The sequence below is a fragment of the Pelodiscus sinensis genome, chromosome 5 (assembly GCF_049634645.1).
Source record: "Pelodiscus sinensis isolate JC-2024 chromosome 5, ASM4963464v1, whole genome shotgun sequence".
Taxonomy (NCBI): Eukaryota; Metazoa; Chordata; order Testudines; family Trionychidae; genus Pelodiscus; species Pelodiscus sinensis.
The window spans coordinates 11,760,208-11,779,541 of record NC_134715.1 but is presented as its reverse complement, the minus strand read 5'-3'; the positions used below and the strand labels follow the sequence as shown (position 1 = coordinate 11,779,541).

General features: G+C 43.4%; 1 protein-coding gene across 1 annotated transcript; it reads left to right on the top strand.

The window, feature by feature from the left end:
* Nucleotides 1-649: 649 nt before the first annotated feature.
* Nucleotides 650-14,671, top strand: LOC112544914 (placenta-specific gene 8 protein-like). Its single transcript, XM_025182005.2, has 5 exons — nt 650-804; nt 7,741-7,885; nt 9,712-9,836; nt 12,808-12,916; nt 14,512-14,671. The coding sequence occupies exons 2-4, from the start codon at nt 7,777-7,779 to the stop codon at nt 12,910-12,912; spliced, it is 339 nt and encodes a 112-aa protein (XP_025037790.2). The 5' UTR covers nt 650-804; nt 7,741-7,776; the 3' UTR covers nt 12,913-12,916; nt 14,512-14,671.
* The last annotated feature ends 4,663 nt before the right edge of the window (nt 14,672-19,334 follow it).

Genomic DNA, 19,334 nt, shown 5'->3' with positions numbered 1-19,334 from the left:
CTGGAGCTAGATACGTTAAAATCATAACATATCTATAACCATAATTAGATCTTTATTTTTGGGCTGCAACAATTATTACGGAAATCTCATTTTTTGTTACAAATGTATATTTATTGTGTTATGGCTCCAGTTCTCAATTGACTTACACTAGTATAAATTGGAGAAATAGTTACTGCAGTCTGTAGCGTCAAACCAGTATAAAATATGATGTAAAGAATAAGTCCACTTGTGTTAAAATTGTACCTGTTATCGTTTTATATTTGCATGCTCATTTCTTCTGTTCTCTTTTTCTTTCTCCCAATCACTTTCTTCCATTATTTCTCTGTTGCAACATTTTTTCTAGTTAAAAAAATTCTTATATATGGTTTTAATCATGCTAGACCCCAGACATTTTAAGTTTACTTTCCTATAATAACTATACCTCAGCCACATTTGTTGTATATGTCAAAGCTTGACAACATATATTCAAAGAGAGACTTGAGTTACTGTGTGAACAAATTTCAGTTCTGAGTTTTGCAAGATTAAATCTAACCCTTGGTATTGCAAAATGTATTTCTTTTGCAGCTAACATATGTCATTATGTGATGGAAAAACAGGTGGCTGTTCTTACAAAATATCAGGTCAATTTGGGAAATCCTATAATTAAATTCCTTGATGAGAAGTCTCCAAAAGCAATTTTGGAAAGCCACCTGGTTAGTTTACGTGTTGCAATTTGTGTAGCATAAGGAATATATAAAAAGGACTTGGTTGAAGTTGGACCAAGAACAGCGATCTCTCTCTCTCTCCAAGACTGCTCTGCAAGTGGTATGTGCATATTTCTTTGTTTAATTTGAGAGCACCTTTGGAAAAGTTCAATTTATTAAAAGCTGGAAACCTTGGTAGCTGCTGAGTTAGTTATTTCTGGAAAGTAAAGTTAGTAAAGAGTAAAAATATTTAGTTTTCTGTTCAACAAATCAATTAAGGGAAAATGAAATAGGCTGTAAATTCTATTAGTGGGTATTTGACAAAATTATGCACTCATGCTGATGAGCAGAAAGTCATTTTGTTTGTTTTATTGCCAGCTACTGTTCATATTGTACAAATATATCCAAACTGATATTTCCCAGAAAGCCTGAGGTAGTTTTTACTGAAAAATGAATGTTGCTATAGTTTAAATTTGGTGGTTTGTATTTCAAAAAGGATAGAATTTCCTTGAATTCTAGTCAATGTGCTTTGAAATTATCCATGTTTTAAGAGAAGGCAATGTTGTACCCTTCTTTCACCTATTTTCTGCCCTCTTGGAAGATACAATGATCTTCACCCACAACCTTGTTGAGTCACTGAGATGTTTATAGAATTAGCAATTGTGGAGTACCAACTTTGCAACATCTTAAGTAAGGAGAAAGCATGTGCATGGCCCTGAGGAGTAAGTGCCATGGAAACTACTGTATATAGAGTTCTGTATTAATCTTGTAAGTGTCAGCATAATATTTGTGTTACTTTCCTTAAAAACAACAAGGATTCTGGTGGCACTTTCAAGACTAACCGATTTAATAGGGGATTAGGGCATATGCTTTCATGAGATACAACTCACTTCCTCAGACGCTGAACAGAAAAGAAAACAGAAAATAAAGGAATACAGAGATGGGTCATTCTCCCATCTCTATATCCATTCCTTTTCTGTTTTCTTCTCTCTCCAGCCTCTGAGGAAGTGAGTTGTATCTCACAAAAGCATATTCCCTTATCTCCTATTAAATCGGTTAGTCTTGAAAGTGGCACTGGACGCCTTGTAGTTTTTGCTGAAACAGATTAACATGGCCATGGAGTGTGGGGAAGTCACCGGCCCCTGCCCTCCCATCCGCAGCCAGGCATGGCTCTCAGCCAGCGGGTAGAGCAGGAGGTTTATTGGTTGACAGGGACACAGGGTAGCACAGGATCGTTGTTAACACAGGAACCAGGCTCCTGCCCCAGCCTCCCAGGCCAGCAAGGCTCCCTTCTCCCCAAGCCAGCCGAAAACTAACTCTCACACCCAGCAACTGGTCACAGCCCTTCAGGCTGCCCTGCCTCCTCCTTTGTTCAGGTTCCCTGGCAAAGTGTCACCTGACTGAATCCTCCACCTAGCTCAGGTGACAGGCTGGCCTGGGCCATTCCCTACCTGCCTGCCCTCAGGCATTCTCACCCAGAGATATCTACCTAGCCATCTCTCTCTCTCTCACACACACACACACACCAGAGCAGCACAGGAATCACAAAGCAAATAATAAATGCAAAAACAGAGTGAACACCGTGGCTACAAGAGTGAACACAACTCTCACTACCTCACAACTCCTCTGTTACTTTTATTGTTTTTCTAAAGAAACAATTTAGAGACAAATAATGGTCATTCTTCTCTTAGTCAAGCTAAGTTATGTGACTTGGATTACTGTCTGTCTACAACAACTGTACATGGTGCTCAGCTATACAATGATAGGTGACCTAAATTGATTTGGGGGAGTAGGCAGAATATCAGAGCAAAAATCTGCTCTGTGGATCAGAGAACTTTGCCCAGTCATTGGAAATAGTGTTATTTCTGTTAGTTTGCGTCACTGGTGTCTGTGTAGAGAAGAGTTGTGTAGAGCTCAATATAATGTTTGAACTGAAGGGAGGATTAATTTTACTTTTGCAACTCTTTGTAGTGCTTGGGAAGAACCTAAAAGATTGATTTGTGGAGTAACATCTCTGTGAAACCAAAGAGTAATCTGAGAGATTTGAATGTCTGTTTTTCAGCACTCTATTATACCCATGCAATCATATCCACAGCAGTTAACGAAGCGATGGGCAACCTAAGCTAGTGAATGGGCCGCATCATATCATTGGGATGCAAGATTGTCGTAACCAAGACAGTCTCCCAGGATGGGGTAGTTTTGCTACCTGTGCTTGCTTGCTTAGAATTTACAAGGTGTGCCAACTGAGCCACAGCTTTGATTGAGTGCCAAAGGAGCACACGGCTCTCACAGTCCCTGTTGTGTGCAGTCAGCAAGCACCTCACTTCATGTGTCCTTGCTTTAGGTGTGTGTCACTTTAGTAATAACAGTAGGAAAATACTAAATGGAAGGAAACCAGCAGAATCAGGCAGCCCTGTATGTGGGCAACAATAAACAAAGTATCTCTTGGGCCACACATAGAATCCCATAGGTTGAGTACCGCTGAGTTAACATATACTGGAATATGTACAAATCAGTCAAGGCAGAAGAATTCTGCCCATCGTGTTTTGACTGAAAGTGGCCAGCCTGCTTCTGCTCTTCAGAAAGCCATGCTAGTAAAATCATCCAGACTTGAGTTTCTTGGTTTTTCAGAGAGTGCCTGCTTACTTGCCATCAGGAAGGCAAGGAAAGTTTAAAGGTTTATTTTTACAGCTTGGCAATAGTTTATTTTAGCAATAGGAAAAAGCAGGCTTGCTTTTAACCTTTAGCACTCTCAGGTTAGTGAGGCTCTTGGTGATGAATTACTGTTTACATTTCAGTCTCACCAACATGGGTGGGAAATATAAGTGAACAATTGCTCTATAAACATAGGTGGTTGTCAGGGAGTGTTTCTGGAGCACACCTACTGTGAAAGTAATCATGCTGTGAGATAAGAATTGCTTCCTGAAAAGAGGAGTAAGTCTCTCTCCTTTTTTATTGTACACTTTTGAAGCAAGTCATTCTGTCACCTATGCATTTTAAACAATAATGATAACTCTAATGTCCATTGAGTCCCTCTCTATTTTTTCAACCGCCAAAGAACTAAACCAGAGATTGGCCTGAAACACTCTTTCAGGGAAGTCTAAATTTTGTGGCTTGCACCCATTGACAACTAAAGCCAAGTCTTACCCAACTAATTTGTATTAGTTGGTTACCCACTAGTAAATTAGCAGTGGAAGACTCATCGCTTTGTTACTAATTCCCATAACAGTTCAATCTTATTTTAATCTAAAGGGATCTGACCTATTTAGAGACTCAGGGTCTCTCCCCTAGATGACAAAGGTAGGAGTGTTCATGTAGAGTTTGAGATGGAAGTCAGCAATGGGAATTGCCTCTGGGAAAACCTGAGCACTGAACTCTCCAACTGCAATCTCAGTGAACAGGTTCACTGAGTAGTGCTTTGGAAATCTGGCCAGACCTGTACATCTTCATTTGTCATCAGGGTGGATTCATTTAAGAAAATACGTTTACATCACCATTTTTAATCATGGTTTTGCACAGCAAGCAGGGTCCCTTAATTTTAAATAATCAATTGTAATATTGATTTGCATTTGTAGCTTGTATTTTCCTAAAGAAAAGTTGATTTCATTGGTTGGTAACAATTAAAACCGATTCATTTGGAATTTTTGTGTTTACACTAAATTTGGTCTTTCTTTCTTTCTTTCTTGCTAACTAGGAGGCTATAAAATGTCTATACACATTTTCTTAATCAAATATGTAGCTTAACTTACATTTATTTATCTTCTTAATTTTTTATATGCCATTTTCTAACAAATTATACATTTCTTTTTTACTAGAGGGTAATTTTTTTTTTACTTGTGATTTGCATCCTGCCCTATATGTCTAGAAATTCAAATGCATTTTAAAATGCACCAAACCCACATTTTAAAATACTATTTTTATTAGTTAAATAAATTCAATCTAAACACGCAGGATGCCCAACAAGAAAAGATTACAATCTTTCTAAAATATGTTTATTTAAAACCAGCTGAAGTTGCAGGAGGTGCTGTTTCAACTTGTGGCTGGGAAAGACCTGCCCTGGGAGTAAGCTGTAGGAGCCCTGGCCTTCCCCTGGGGCTGTGCTATGCACCAGTCTGTGCTTGTTGGAGAGTGTGGGGGAGAGAGCTGCTTCCAATCCGTGACTTCTGCTTTCACCTGCCCCAAATGCCCATGGATTAGAAGCAGATGGGGCATGTCTAGGGTAGTGGTGAGCACTCCTGGGGCACATCGCAGTATCTGGTATTGGGCGGCGCTGAGGAGTGGAAGCTACGGGGTCCCTAGGCAGGTTTCTGGCAGCTCAGGGAAACAGAGCCTGTGCTGGGCTTCAGTTTGTGCCTTGCAGTGCTCCCCGCCCCCCCCGTGCTTCACATGGTCACCAGCCCAGTATGCTCAGCACTGGTGCCAGAGGCTCAGGTGCTACAGAGGGCCAGAACTGGTGGACTGGCAGCCCATGCCCTCTGCAGTGGTCTCTGCTGTAGGTTCACCCAATCCCTAACATGACTTAAAAGCTTCTCCAGTAGTTGCTACATACACCATGTATGGGCCACTGTATCCCATAGACTCATACATACCCAACAATGTCTGTTCAGAACAAAGAAAAAAATCTTAGTGGCCTCTGCAGGGGATGGGATTAATTGGAAGCGGTCCTGAATTTCACCCTTGTCTAGGCTTCCCTGTATCTTACGAACTAACCAGTCTTCCCAGCGAGGGTACTGGTGGTTGTCTCTATGATGAAGGTAGGCTTCCCCTATTGCCATGCGCTGGGTAGGTGCATGGTTGGTGCTGATGACAGTCTGAAGGGCAGACGGTGATGGTTGTCTCCTATGATGTACCTCAGAAACCTCCTGTGGCTAGGATGGATCACTGCATTGAAGCAGGGATCCTGGAAGTCAAAGGCAGCATGCCGGTCTCCCAGATCCAGCAAAGGGATCATCATGGTCAGGAATACCACATGCAACTTCTATCTTCTTGGTGTATCCTGCTCCCCTCTTGCTCATGTTCCATTGCCAGACCACTATGAGGAGTTCTCAGTCTTAGGTCATATGGAGGCATGTACACGTATCATTCCTCATGCTAGGCTGCACCTCGGAGTTTTCTAGTTATGACTCAAGTCAGTTTATCACCCTCATATGCAACATCTAGGCAAGCAGGTGCATGTCTGGGACAGGATACGATCATCACTGATATGACGGGTGAGTCAAGAACATCTGTGCAGGGGAATCCCAGTTTCTTCCCCCTCTCTCTTTGGTGACTGGTAAACGGATGTCTCAGCTATAAGGACATCTCAGCACATCTGGCAGTCTTCAGGATCATGATATGTGGGCAGCCCATCATGCCACATTGCACATTAATGTGAAATGTTTTGTGTGTGTTGGCAGTTCTTGCCTCACGCTCAGGGCAAGGCTATCCAGGTGCTTGCCGACTGTCCCACAGCCGTGAACCAACAGTGGGGTGTCAGGTCAGACATCTTCAAGGAGACTGTCAAGCTCTGCAAAGGGTGGATGTATTTGGAGCACAGTCCCTCTCAAGGCACCACACCTGCTGGGCCTTCAAAATGGCCTGGTGGATCGTTTGAGCAGGTCTTTCTGTTCGGAGCCCGAGTGGACTCTCAACATGAATGATCTGTCTTAAGTGTGTGATATTGAGGGTGGGGGCACTTTGAATATTTAGCAGGTGATGTCATTTTACCTGAATAGGATTACTTTTGCAGTTTCTTCTGAGCTGTTGTCTCTTACCCAGAACATATGAGAAGTGCATAATGGATGTACAACATACTGGACACATGCAACAGCCGTTGCGAGAAGGAGAGTGATCATTTTTTCCAACCGTTAGCTGCAAGATTTTGAATCTCTGTTTGGAGAACAGCAGCAAGGGAGATTTCTGTTTCTGCAGGGGTGTCTGTAGTATTTTGCCTTGTGAAGGTCTTTGAACACACACACCAAGTGAGATCACTGTAGGTCTGAAGTCCCCTAGATATAGTTAGTGATACCCTTTCCCTTGAATCAGGAATGAACCCGATGTGATAATAGGGAAAAATAAATTTTTCCTATTCAAACGTCACCTATTTGTAACCTGCTCTGAAGAATCTGAGCTAGCCCCATTGACTACAGTTTGGCCTAAAATGCCCACCAAAATTATCCAGACTTTCTAGCATGGCTTCTTATAAAACGAGAATCGTGGTGCCATTTCGCAAAGCATTGGGAGTAACATTCCCCTAATTCAAGGATAAGCAATAATTTTCGCTGGTGGGCTATTTAATGAATTTTGAAATGTGGTCAGGGGCCAGTTCCACCCCCAAAGGGCCTAGGGTGGACGAGGCAGGACCTAGAAAGTAGCCTCCCCCTCAGAGTTGTCTGGGGCTGAATTAAAAACACAGCAAAAGGCTCATGGCTCCTGAACCCACTAGTATTGCGTTGCCTGGCAGGCACCTAGGTTGACCACAGTCCACCTACGTACAAGCAGTTATTTTGACATAATGTCGAAATAATGTTGAGCTGGAAGACGTCTTACTCTGACTCCTGTAACCCTCATTATATGAGTAATAAGGGAAGTCGGGAGAAGACTGCTCTGTCTCCAAAGAAACAAAAGGAAGGTTTTTTTTCACTCAGTGCACAGTCAACCTGTGGAACTCCTTGCCAGAGGATGTGGTGAAAGCTAGAACTTTAACAGGATTCAAAAAAGAGCTAGATCGATTCATGGAGGTTAGGTCCATCAATGGCTATTTCTCTGGAGGTGGGTGACAGGGGAGGGAACGCATGAGGATTACCTGTTGTGATCCCTCCCTCAAGGGCATCTGGCATTGGCCACTGTCGGCAGAGAGGATACTGGGCTAGGTGGACCTTTGCTCCAGTATGGCTGTTCTTATGTCCTTATGAAATAACTGCTGTGTGGACAGCGCCAAAAGTCGAAATAAGCGATTTCGGCTTAAGCTACATAATTAGCATAGCTCAAGTTGCGTAGCTTATTTTGAGTTTAGCCCTGCTGCGTAGACGTGCCTCAACAGAACTTTGTCACATGCTCCTTTTATTTTTCCTTCCAGGATATCAGCTTCTGAACTGATCTGGTGAAACTAGACATGGCCTGTCATCATGTAGTGACGAATCAGCCCCAGTTTAGTGTTGCTTCTATTGCACGTAATTCCTGGCAGACCGGTTTGTTTGACTGCTGCAGTGACTGTAAAGTCTGTAAGTGGATATGCAAATATCTGATTTTTGTTTAGGGTTATGGTGTTTGATTTTTTTATTTTATGTTACACCTCTGTTACTGGCAGTATCTTTAAATCAGGATGCAAGAGCATTTGTCTGTTTAAATGTAAAAGAACGGCTTCTAGTAAGTGGTCCCAAATCACTCACCATTCATTCACATACACAGAGCAAGTACTAGCACTCAGACAACCGAGGGTCACAGATCTAATGGGCTGATACCAGATGGTAATATACCTATATTGTATGCAACTATTCAATATAAAAGATACAGGTGGGACTAAAATCTTGGTCTTTCAATTCCAAAGTGTACTACAGGTTGGGTCTCTCTGGTCCAGCACACTCAGATCTGACCAGTCCCGAACAAGGGAATTTACTGGACCAGAGGAGGTCTCCTACCTCGGGCTCCCCAGACCACTTTCCCTCCCCACTGCTGGCCCCAGCCACCAGACTGCCCCAGCTCCTGTGATGTCCCTGGCCCCGGCCCTGCTACCAGGGCTGCCACAGCTGCTGCATCTCTGGCCCCACTAGCTCAGTTGCCATGACGGCATCATCCCCAGCCCCGGTACTGGGGCTGCCATGGCCCCTGCTGCACTACCAGAGCTCCAGCCCCACTTCCAGCCCCATCAGGCTTCAAGCCACCAGCCCTCTTGCCACTGGGGGTCCCAGCCAGGACTCCCTGGTCCAGGAACACCCGTAGTCCTGCCAGACCATGGATGTTGCCAGATGAGGGCGTCCCGGTTTTGGGAGGTCCAACCTGTACTTATGTTAAAGGAGAACTTCACACCAGATGCTCTTATTTTAAACAGAAACCTTCATGTTAGACTTTCAACCCTTATACCACATTATTTCTGATTAAATATACTTGCTACCTGCAGTAGGATGGAAGCCTAAAACATAAGCCCCCATATTACAGGCCTGGTGAGAGACGACCCTATTCTGAAATGATCCTTTTTTTCTTCCAAGGAATAGTTCAACACACAGAACATGGTTTATTTTAGAATCAAAATGTTAACCTAAGACCTACATCAGGGATGGGGAACCTCAGGCTTGGGGGGTGGGTGTGGCCCTGAGCTTGCCTGGATCCAGCACCCAAGGTTCAGGGCTCCCCCCTAGTATTGGGGCACCCGCAATGGTGCTCCTGTGGGGTTGGAGCACACAAAATCCACTGGCCTGGGCCTCCAAACGCTCTGCTCTGTGAGGAGAATTTGGGGAGTATCTTTCTCCTTCTCAGTCAGGGGCCACATCAGTCAGGGTTTGGTTTGATTTTTTTTTTCTTCTCACTTGTGTGCAGCCCCTGACCGATTTTTCTGTGGGTCAGTGGCCCTCAACCCAAAAAAGGTTCCCCGCCCCTAATCTACATGGACTAAACACAAACCAAGTTTACCCACTATACTAACAAAACCAGCTAGTGTTCCAACTTCCAGTCAAACACAATGGTATGAAACTCAAATATCAGCAATGTATTTTGCTCTCTAAAGTTCATTCTGAGATCCCAGGTTATTAGATCCTTTCTTCCCATTCTTTGGAGGAACCTGAAAGGTGATGCCATAAGTCTGTCACCTGCTACTTAATTTGTTATGGGGGGAGAGAGCTGCAGCTGAGGTAACAGCCTCATGTAACATCACTGCAGAGGTCTCTCAATGACCCAGCCTTCCTTTCTGGGGGCTCTGGCCCCTTGGCACACACCTAACTTTCTCCTCCTGTTTATCTAGGCACTTCTGTGTTTCCCTTAAAGTGGTAATGAAAGTCAACTGCCTGCAGAAACAGTGGGGCCAACATCCATTTGTCGTTTTCTCTTTGTGCAGGCGCATGTGGAACATTCGGTTTCTGTTGTCTTGGATGTAAAGTTGCAAAAGACATGGGAGAATGCTGCTGTTGTGGTGCAAGCGTTGCCATGAGGACGCTCTACCGGTCAAGATACAGGATCCCTGTTAGTTACTATCTATTCTTCTGTGCAGCCCATACTCAAAAGAACATGTGCAGAACACCAGTGAGAGGAGGAATAACAAGAAGGGACTAAGGCCGTAATATTAGTATCTCAGTTTAGAGGAACGTGCACTGTGTTCCCCCTCTGGGGCACTGAGGACACCCACTCTTAGACAGATGGCAGCTGGGGATTGGGAAGCTTAAGGCAAAGATACCCTGGTCAAAAAGGAGAGAGAGATGTATTTCCAGACTGCACGGTCCCCCTGCTTACATTGTGACATCTCGAGCAGTCTGGACTACCTAATAGACCTGTGTGTACTTTGCTATGAGCAGCTAGAATTGCACATGGGTATCAGTTTACTACACAGCTCCTCTAAGCTGTGGTTTTTTCTGCAATTTTACCCTGTTAAAAGAGTAAAGAACATATGAACATGCTAATAAGCTTACCAGAGATGATCCCCTGCTCTAACAAAGGCTCTGGGAAGTATCAGTCTTTCAAACCGCACAAAGGGGCTTTTCGCAGGGCACAAATTCATAACAGCCTATGAGCTGTGAATAGTTCAGACTTTCGTTTATATGGCTTCACACTCCAGGAACAGGTAATCGGAAGATAGTCCTCTCTGTAGCTTCTACAGATGGGAATTTGCATGATTTCCCTCTAGGTATTCCCTAGGAAACCCATTTAACTCTGTACACAAAGTTATTTCTGGTCAGGCACATAGTTCAGCCTCGTCTTCTGAAGCTCCCAACACTTCCCAAAATTTACATTGGTCATGTCTCCTGCCTAAGAAGTAATATATAATTACTATGTAAACTTTGCATTTTTAATACAATGGATTTCAAAGACACCCAGAAGGTAAGGTAGTAGGGTGGGTCCTGGCATGGCTTAGCAGTTTGAGCATTTGCCTGAGGAGTATAGGGTGGGGCGTTCTAGTCCCCTAAATCCATGAGCAGGTTCCAGGGAAGGTAGGATAAGGGGTACCCAGAAAGTGGGTTAGGTCCTCATGTGCCTTAGAGGATAGGGCATTGGCCTGGGTAGCACAGGGTGGTGGGTTCAATAATGTTTTTCATGGATATTGAAAAATGAGATACAGCTTAATGTCTCTAGGGTAGAATAACCCAAACCTCAGATACTCTATTGGTGGGAACATATAGAAAGAAATAACACTGAAATATACTTTTGGGGTGAAACTGGTAAGCAAATTAGACATAAGCTTACAAATATAATATAGCAACCTCAAAAGGCCATTGACATTTTGGGATGCATATGAGATACTATAGGCTGGATTTAAAAAAAAAACAACTCAGCTCCTGTTTAGGTACCTAATTAATTATCCAAATTTTCAGAGATGCTCACAGTAGCTTCTGAGTGATGTGCACTCCTAGCCACTTTGGAGCCAAAATCTTTTAAAAACCTGTCCCTTCGTAACAAAGCTGGAAGGCAAGAGTTCTTCTGTGTGATTCTAGTGAGTGTAATATCTTCAATACCAAAAGAATGTAGATGAACTGGAAGGAAAGCAGAGAATAGCAGCACTGACTTCTAAAGAAAATTAAGAGCTACTATACATAGTTTGGCCAATCAGTAATACAGGGGATTATAGTTAGTCTGAAAGGTGTAGAGCAATATTTTACAGTGTGGTATAAGAAATATTAATAGGATGAAGGTGAGAGAAGGAAAACTAAAGGTTAATATCTTCCTAACACAAAAAGGGAGTAAACTGTAGAGAAGTGTTTCAGTTTAAGGGCTGAAAAGTCATTACTTGCAGACATATGAACTGGAAACTGACAAAATCTCCACAAACATTTTGTAAAGCATAATCCCGCACAGGTAGGGAGCTGGACTAGCTTAATCTAGAAGGGCGTCCAATCGCTATTCTCCTTTGCTATCTAGTTGCTGAAGTGTGACTGTTATTGGATAAGCCTCAACTGTTCAAATCTGCTTCCTAAATTGAGTACCGTATTTTCCGGCGTATAGGGCGACTGGGCGTATAAGACGACCCCCTATCTTTTTAATTAAAAGATAGGGTTTCATCTTATACCCCAGCGCCCCTCCGCCTCCTTTGCTCCCGGTGTCCCTGGTCTGCTGGAGATGGTCCCCAGCAGACCAGAGGCACCGGGAGCAAAGCCGCAGCAGCTTTGAAAGCCTCGGGGGAAGCCGGCGGGGGGGCATCCCAGGCGCGCCTGGGCTGCTCCCCCGCCGGAGCCCCTCCGCGGCTTTCAAAGCCTCGGGGGAAGCCGGCGGGGGAGCAGCCCAGGCGCGCCTGGGATGTATACCCGGCGTACAAGACGACCCCCGATTTTTGGGGGATGGTTTTTAACATCAGAGGTCGTCTTGTACGCCGGAATATACGGTAAATAGGTTCTTTGATGTCCAAATCAGCCCTCTTAAGAGGCAGCTGGTACCCGCAGCCTGGTCTCTTTTCCTCCTACAGCAGGCAACTAGTACTCCTTTTTTTCAGCTTCTAATAGCAGGGACATGGGATAGATAAGCAGATAAGTCTTGGCCTCATAGGGTACGTCTAGACTACACCTCTCTGTCTACAGAGAGATGTAGATTAGGCACGTTGAAATTGCTAATGAAGCAGGGATTTAAATATCTCGTGCTTCATTAGCATAAACATGGCCTCCGCTTTTTTCCAAAACGGAGCTTTTTCAGGGGGAAAAAAAAAAACTACACACCCTGGCAGTCTAGACACAGATCTGTCGAAAAATAAACCCTTTTTTGAAAGATCCTGTAAACCATGAAGTTAGATAAGCAAATAAGTCTTGGCCTCTTTTATTATCTGTGGTTGACAAAAATCCTTTGATAAAAGTTGTTTAAATGGTTTCCATAATGTCCCTGTCACTCAAAGGCAGCATTGAAAGCCCACATGGACCTGAGCGGTCCAGTCCAGTCAATGGAGTGAAGTCAATAAATGTTAGATGTACATCTTCTGAAAGCTACAGCCTGTAATATTTTAATTCTTTTTCATTAGGGAACCCTCCTCTGTGATTTCTGCACTGCTTTATGTTGCGCTCCATGTTCTCTTTGTCAGCTGAAGAGAGATATTAACATAAGGAAAGAACTGGGAATATTCTAGTAAGGTTTGTCATTTCTTATTTCATATGTATTTGTAAACATGTTTGGTTAATCAAGAGGCTTCTCTGATGCAATGTCTTATTTAAAGTTAGTTGTAGAACCAATGGTTCATGTGATAGGAAAACTGGCATACAGTCAGTCATATACAGGGAACATTCTGCACTGCTCACCCCATGTGTTTTAAACTGAAGTCTTCTTGGGCCCAAGGTGGCCATCTGTAATATGGCTTTTGGAAATTAGCCGATACTTGACATGTGTTAGGGACTCTACAGCCACCAGGATTGAGTGTTGCCTTCGTGACTCAACCCAATTTGAAAGGAAAAGGGCATTGTTACTATGAGCAAAATGCTGGGGGGAAGGAAGGAAGGAGTGAGGGGGGAGGATGCAAGGCCATGAGGCACCAAGAGCCCCAAGGAAGATCCTTGCTGGTAAACCAAAGGTGCAGTGTGGTCCACTAGGTGGCATCTGCAGTGGAAATCCACAAAGGAACAGATCAAGTCAAACACAAACAAGGATGGGGCCAGAGGGTGTGTTCTACCAAGATACTGTGTGACTCAACTGGTGAGTGGGTTGCAGAAGGAAGCAAATGCCACATTGCTACTGTCCTTTGTTCCAAGATACAGACGCACCTGCTCGAGCAGTGCTCGTGCATAACCATGTGTGGAGTGAGCAACGATTCCTTCAACTCCACTTGGTTGCAGTGTTGTCGCCACTTTTACCATCTATCCAAAAGAACAGCAGTCATGTCCATGATGTGAGTGTTCTGTTCAAGGTGTAGGTCACTGGCACATCACTGGTGGGCTTTTCAAATCTTTCAGCACTGCACTAACTCTGCTCCTGCTCAGACCCATAGGAAAACTCATTAACTTCAGTCAAAAGCTCAGCAAATGCTGAGAACTTTGAAAAACCTCATCCAAAATGTAAGCCAGGATTTGTTCACTTTGCACTGAAAAGGCTAAGCTCTTGAATATGTTCATTTTTTCAATAATATTCAATAAATTGTATGCTGTTCTTGCATCCTTATAGCATCCTTGTTTTGGGTGTGTCTAGATTACATAGCTCCATCGACGGAGCCATGTAAAGTAGTTTACTCGACATAGTCAATGAAGCGGGGATTTAAATAATCCCCGCTTCATTAAAATAAACATGGCAGCCCCGCTGTGCCGACAATCAGCTGATCCGGCACAGCGCGGCTGTCTAGACGCGGCGCGGTTGACAAGGGAAGCCTTTTTCAACCGCTCTGGTAGACCTCGTTTCACGAGGCATACCGAAGCGGTCGACAAAGGCTTCCCTTGTTGACCGCACCGCATCTAGACTGCCGCGCTGTGCCGGATCAGCTGATTGTCAGCACAGCGCGGCAGCCATTTTTATTTTAATGAAGAGGGGATTATTTAAATCCCCTCTTCATTGACTATGTCGAGTAAACTACTTTACATGGCTCCGTCAATGGAGCCATGTAATCTAGATACACCCTTTGAGGCTTACTGTATACAGAAAGCATTCACACAGTGTAAAATTTAATACACGATCTTGTAGTTTCATAATATTATTGGTGTTAAGTAATCTCAGCCTTATATAACTCTTTTCTCATCTGTTTCAGGAGTTCCTGTATCCATTTCTGTATCCTAGAGTTCCATTTGCAAAAGTCTTCCCATCCCCTGCTGTATTTACTGGTCACCAAAGCAATGTTGTAGGCATTTTAATGTAATTGCTCCCAAGCACTATTTGTAGAAAAACATCAATAAAGGAAACAATCTCAACATTTGTGTCTGCCTCATTTATTGTGAACAGATCTGTGTTAATTTTATCGTTTCTAGTGCTTCTCAGGGGCAAAGTATTCTGTTCCCAATATCTTGCTAATACTAGACTACTCTAGGTCTATTGAATGATCTTCTTCCCACAATGCTTATTCTGCTATCCTCAAAGAATATAAGGCAGAGTAAGCTGTGATAGTTACTTATTTTCTGCTACCTGGCTTGTAGTAGAAGGGTGTCTCTCATCCTGGATGTTATTTAAATTGCAAATCCAACATGGGAAACTTGGAAGTTTATAATTATATTACAGTTTTTCAAACTGTAAGAGCAAAATATTACAAAAAGGATAAGTTGATCTAATTGGCTCATTTCTCATTTTACTGGAATAACCACAACTAACTGGAATGTAATATTTTCATTTTCAAATGGAAAGGGACAAGACCACAATACAGTTTCATAATCAGTAAGTGCTATTACAAAATAAGAATGTATGCTGCACAGATTTTACTCTTTTCCTGTTCTGTTAAATCATAGCTTTCAAAGCCCCAAAGCATATTTCTGATTCAGGGTACCCTGAATCAACTTCATGAGTTTTCTTAAATAAAATACTGTGTTCTCCCTATAACCAGTATTCATCAGGGTTTTAGGCTTGTGCTGTCTGTAATCTTAGAACCATAGAGACTGCATCTTTGTCCCATGTTGGTAAAGCTCAGGATTGAAAAGTAAAATGAATTTGCAAGAGCAGACTGAGTCTGTGCCATTCTGCTTTATTTCAGCTATAAGAAGTTCTACTCATATTTCACTTGCGACAAAAAGTATGGCTGCTTATAAAATATACAATATAATTTCTAAATTCAGAAAGATCAAATGGATTGCCTATCAGTTACATGCTTTTGTAGTGCAGCACAAAATGGGAGTGGAAAATTTCTACTGAACTTGTATTTAACAAGACTAATAGGATGATTTTTTTGCACTCTGGTATAATTATTTTGCATAGTGTCAATCACACAAGTTCTCTTAAAGTGTAAAAAGCTACTAAGCATAGTTTTGTAAGTAATTGGCAAACCGGCTAAAACTGCTACTTACACTACAGAGTATGCCAGCTTCTGGCTATAGTAAGACCTAACGGGCACTTTTTTGGTGCAAGTTTTTTTGGGTTTTTTTGTAGCAGATCCCAAACAGCACAACCAATTAATTTTGAATTGCAACACCAGAAAAATGAAGGACAACTTTACTTCTGAATGAATGTTCCATCAATTTGATTGGTAAATCCAGTCAGGCAACCTTCGGCTTTCATCTGAGACGCTCTTTTCTCCTTCAAAGCAGGAAAGAAAGAGACAGATCTGAGAAATTAATCCATTTCCAGTATATTTATGAAGCTACTAAACGATCCCTAACGCTTAGATGTCCCTTTCCCCTCTTGCTCCCCCTCCCCCGACACATACCTTTGTTTTTAAGACTCTGCGCAGGCTCTGGCCCAAAAAGAAACCACATGGACTCCCTTTGGAACTAGTCAGTTCAACTGCTTAATTCATACGGCTGCTGTGTGAAGTTAGGCACTTTCCTTCTCCATCCCTCAAAATGGGCTAAATGTTCTGCATTCTGAACATGTCAGCCTTATGATAAGTCTTTCAATCACCTAAAGATAGTGCAGAGTACTAACTACTGGCTGTAACATGATTTACACTTAACCATAACTTTAGAAGTCTCAGTGGGAGTACAGAACCTTGAATAAGAGCCTCTAACCGCTGAAAACTGTTAGGGTGCATCTAGATTAGCAAGATTTTGCGCAAAAACTTTCCAGCTGTCTACACTGGCCGCTTGAATTTGCGCAAGAGCACTGACTTTCTAATGTAAGAATTCAGTGCTTCTTGCGCAAATACTTTGATGCTCCCCTCAAGGAGAAGCCCTCTTGAGCAAGAATACTTGCGCAAGAGGGCCAGTGTAGACAGGCACCTTCATTTTTTGCTCAAGAAAGCCCGATGGCTAAAATGGCCATCGGAGCTTTCTTGCGCAAAAGTGCAACTATACTGGGCACGGATGCTTTTGTGCAAAAGCACTTTTTGCGCAAAAGCATCCGTGCCAATCTAGACACTCTTTTGCGGAAATACTTTTAACAGAAAAACTTTTCCGTTAGAAGTATTTCTGCAAAATCATGCCAGTCTAGACGCAGCCTTACAGTATGAAACAAATCATATTAAATAACTGCCCTACAGTGCCATTTAAATACACTAAATCAACACGTATCAGTGGGGTAGCCATGTTAATCTGAATCTGCAAAACCAATGAGAAGTCCTGTGGCACCTTACAGACTAACAGATTTATTGGAGCGTAAGCTTTCACGGGCAAAGACCCATTTTGTCAGATGCATGTAGTGGAAATTCCAGAGGCAGGTATAAATATACAGGCAGGGGCGGCCCGTGAGCCTAGGCAGACTAGGCAGTTGCCTTGGGCGCTGCTGGTCCAGGCACCCAATGATGACATCACAGCCATTGACGGACGAACAAGCAGGGGCACCGATTGCGCCTTCCGCCTAGGGCGCCAGCTGCTGCAGCTGGCCTTGGGCCACTCCTATATACAGACACATGAAAAGAAGGGAGTACCAATCAAGAGGAAGGGCAGAGATAATGAGGTCAATTCAGTCAGGGAGGCTGTCCTCCACTTCTAACAGCTGATGTGGAGGTGTGAACACCAGGGCTGTGTCTACACTGGCATGAATTTCCGGAAATGCTTAAAACAGAATAGTTTTCGTTATAAGTATTTCCGGAAAAGAGCATCTACATTGGCCACAGATGCTTTTCCGGAAAAGCCCTTTTTCCGGAAAAGCATCTGTGGCCAATGTAGACGCGCTTTTCCGGAAAACAGCCCCGATCGTCGTTTTCGCGATCGGGGCTTTTTTCCGGAAAAGACTACTGGGCTGTCTACACTGGCCCTTTTCCGGAACAGTGTTCCGGAATAAGGACTTATGCCCAAGCGGGAGCAGCGTAGCTTTTCCAGAATAGCGGCTGATTTTGTACAGTAGAGCGTCGTTGCTTTTCCGGAAATTCAAGGGCCAGTGTAGACAGCTCGCAGCTTATTCCGGAAAAGCGGCTGATTTTCCGGAATAAGTGGCCCAGTGTAGACACAGCCCAAGGGTATGTCTAGACTATATGCCTTTGCCGACAGACATGTAAAATAGGCTACCCGACATAGTCAATGAAGCGGGGATTTAAATATCCCTGGCTTCAGTAAAATAAAAATGGCCGCCATGCTGTGCATTAAGAGCGCGCGTCAAGACGTGGATCGGTTGATGGGGAAGCCTTTGTTGACCACTCTCTTATGCCTCATGAAACAGGAGCGACAAATAGGGAGTTTTGAGAGGGAGTTCCCTAGGTAAAGGAGGAGTAAATACGGGACCCTTGTGGTACGTGGCTGTCTGAGGTGTGTGTATGGGGGGGGAGGGAGTTACTTGCTGTGTGCTGAGCTTGTGTTTGTTTTGTTTGTTTGTTTGAAGGAGCGTGTGCTGTGGCCGGCAGCTGGAAGCTGTGAGCTTCTAAAGGTTTGAAATCTAGAAGCCTCTGTTAATTGGCTGAGCCGTAGTGTATAACATGTATGATTACCTGCCATGCGGGCAGGTGGCGTATATATGCACCCGTTGCAAGGAGCTCCTGACCCTCAGAGACCGAGTTCGGGCTTTGGAGGCCAGGGTGGCTGAACTGGAGGAGCTAAGGGAGGCAGAGAGCTATGTTGATGTCACTTTCCGGGATACTGTAGTACTGTTACACCCCCAGTCTGACAGCCCCAGCGCTCTTAAGGGGATGAAAGGCTCAGGGGAGCAGAGCATTCAATGGGAACAGAGGGAAACCATCCCATAGTTGGGACCCTCCCTCCAGATTCCCAAACCTGCACCGTCCTTTGTGGGTGATGAATCTGAGGAACTGTCCTGGATTGAAGTGTCATTAGAGGAGGTTTTGGAACAAATAGAAAAACTTAACATGAACAAATCACCGGGACCGGATGGCATTCATCCAAGGGTTCTAAAAGAACTCAAATGGGAAATTGCAGAACTGTTAACTGTGGTTTGTAATCTATCCCTGAAATCGGCTTCCGTACCTACTGACTGGAAGATAGCTAATGTGACACCAATATTTAAAAAGGGCTCTAGAGGCGATCCTGGCTATTCCAGACCGGTAAGTCTAACATCGGTACCAGGCAAATTAGTTGAAACAATAGTTAAGAATAAAATTGTTAGGCACATAGAACAACATAATTTGTTGGGCAAAAGTCAACATGGTTTCTGTAAAGGGAAAACATGTCTTACTAATCTATTAGAGTTCTTTGAAGGGGTTAACAAACATGTGGACAAGAGGGATCCAGTAGATATAGTATACTTAGATTTTCAGAAAGCTTTTGACAAAGTCTCTCACCAAAGGCTCTTGTGTAAATTACATTGTCATGAGATAAGAGGGAAGGTCCTCTCATGGATTGAGAACTGGTTAAAAGACTGGAAACAAAGGGTAGGAATAAATGGTAAATTTTCAGAATGGAGAGGGATAACTAATGGTGTCCCCCAAGGGTCAGTCCTAGGACCAATCCTATTCAACTTATTCAGAAATGATCTAGAGAAAGGGGCAAGCAGTGAGGCAGTAAAGTTTGCAGATGATACTAAACTGTTTAAGATAGTCAAGAC

Coding starts and splice junctions, on each gene's coding strand:
- LOC112544914 (XM_025182005.2), top strand. CDS start 7,777: ATGGCCTGTCATCATGTAGTGACGAATCAGCCCCAGTTTAGTGTTGCT. Junction 7,886..9,711: donor CTGCAGTGACTGTAAAGTCT/GTAAGTGGATAT, acceptor CTCTTTGTGCAG/GCGCATGTGGAACATTCGGT. Junction 9,837..12,807: donor GGTCAAGATACAGGATCCCT/GTTAGTTACTAT, acceptor CTTTTTCATTAG/GGAACCCTCCTCTGTGATTT.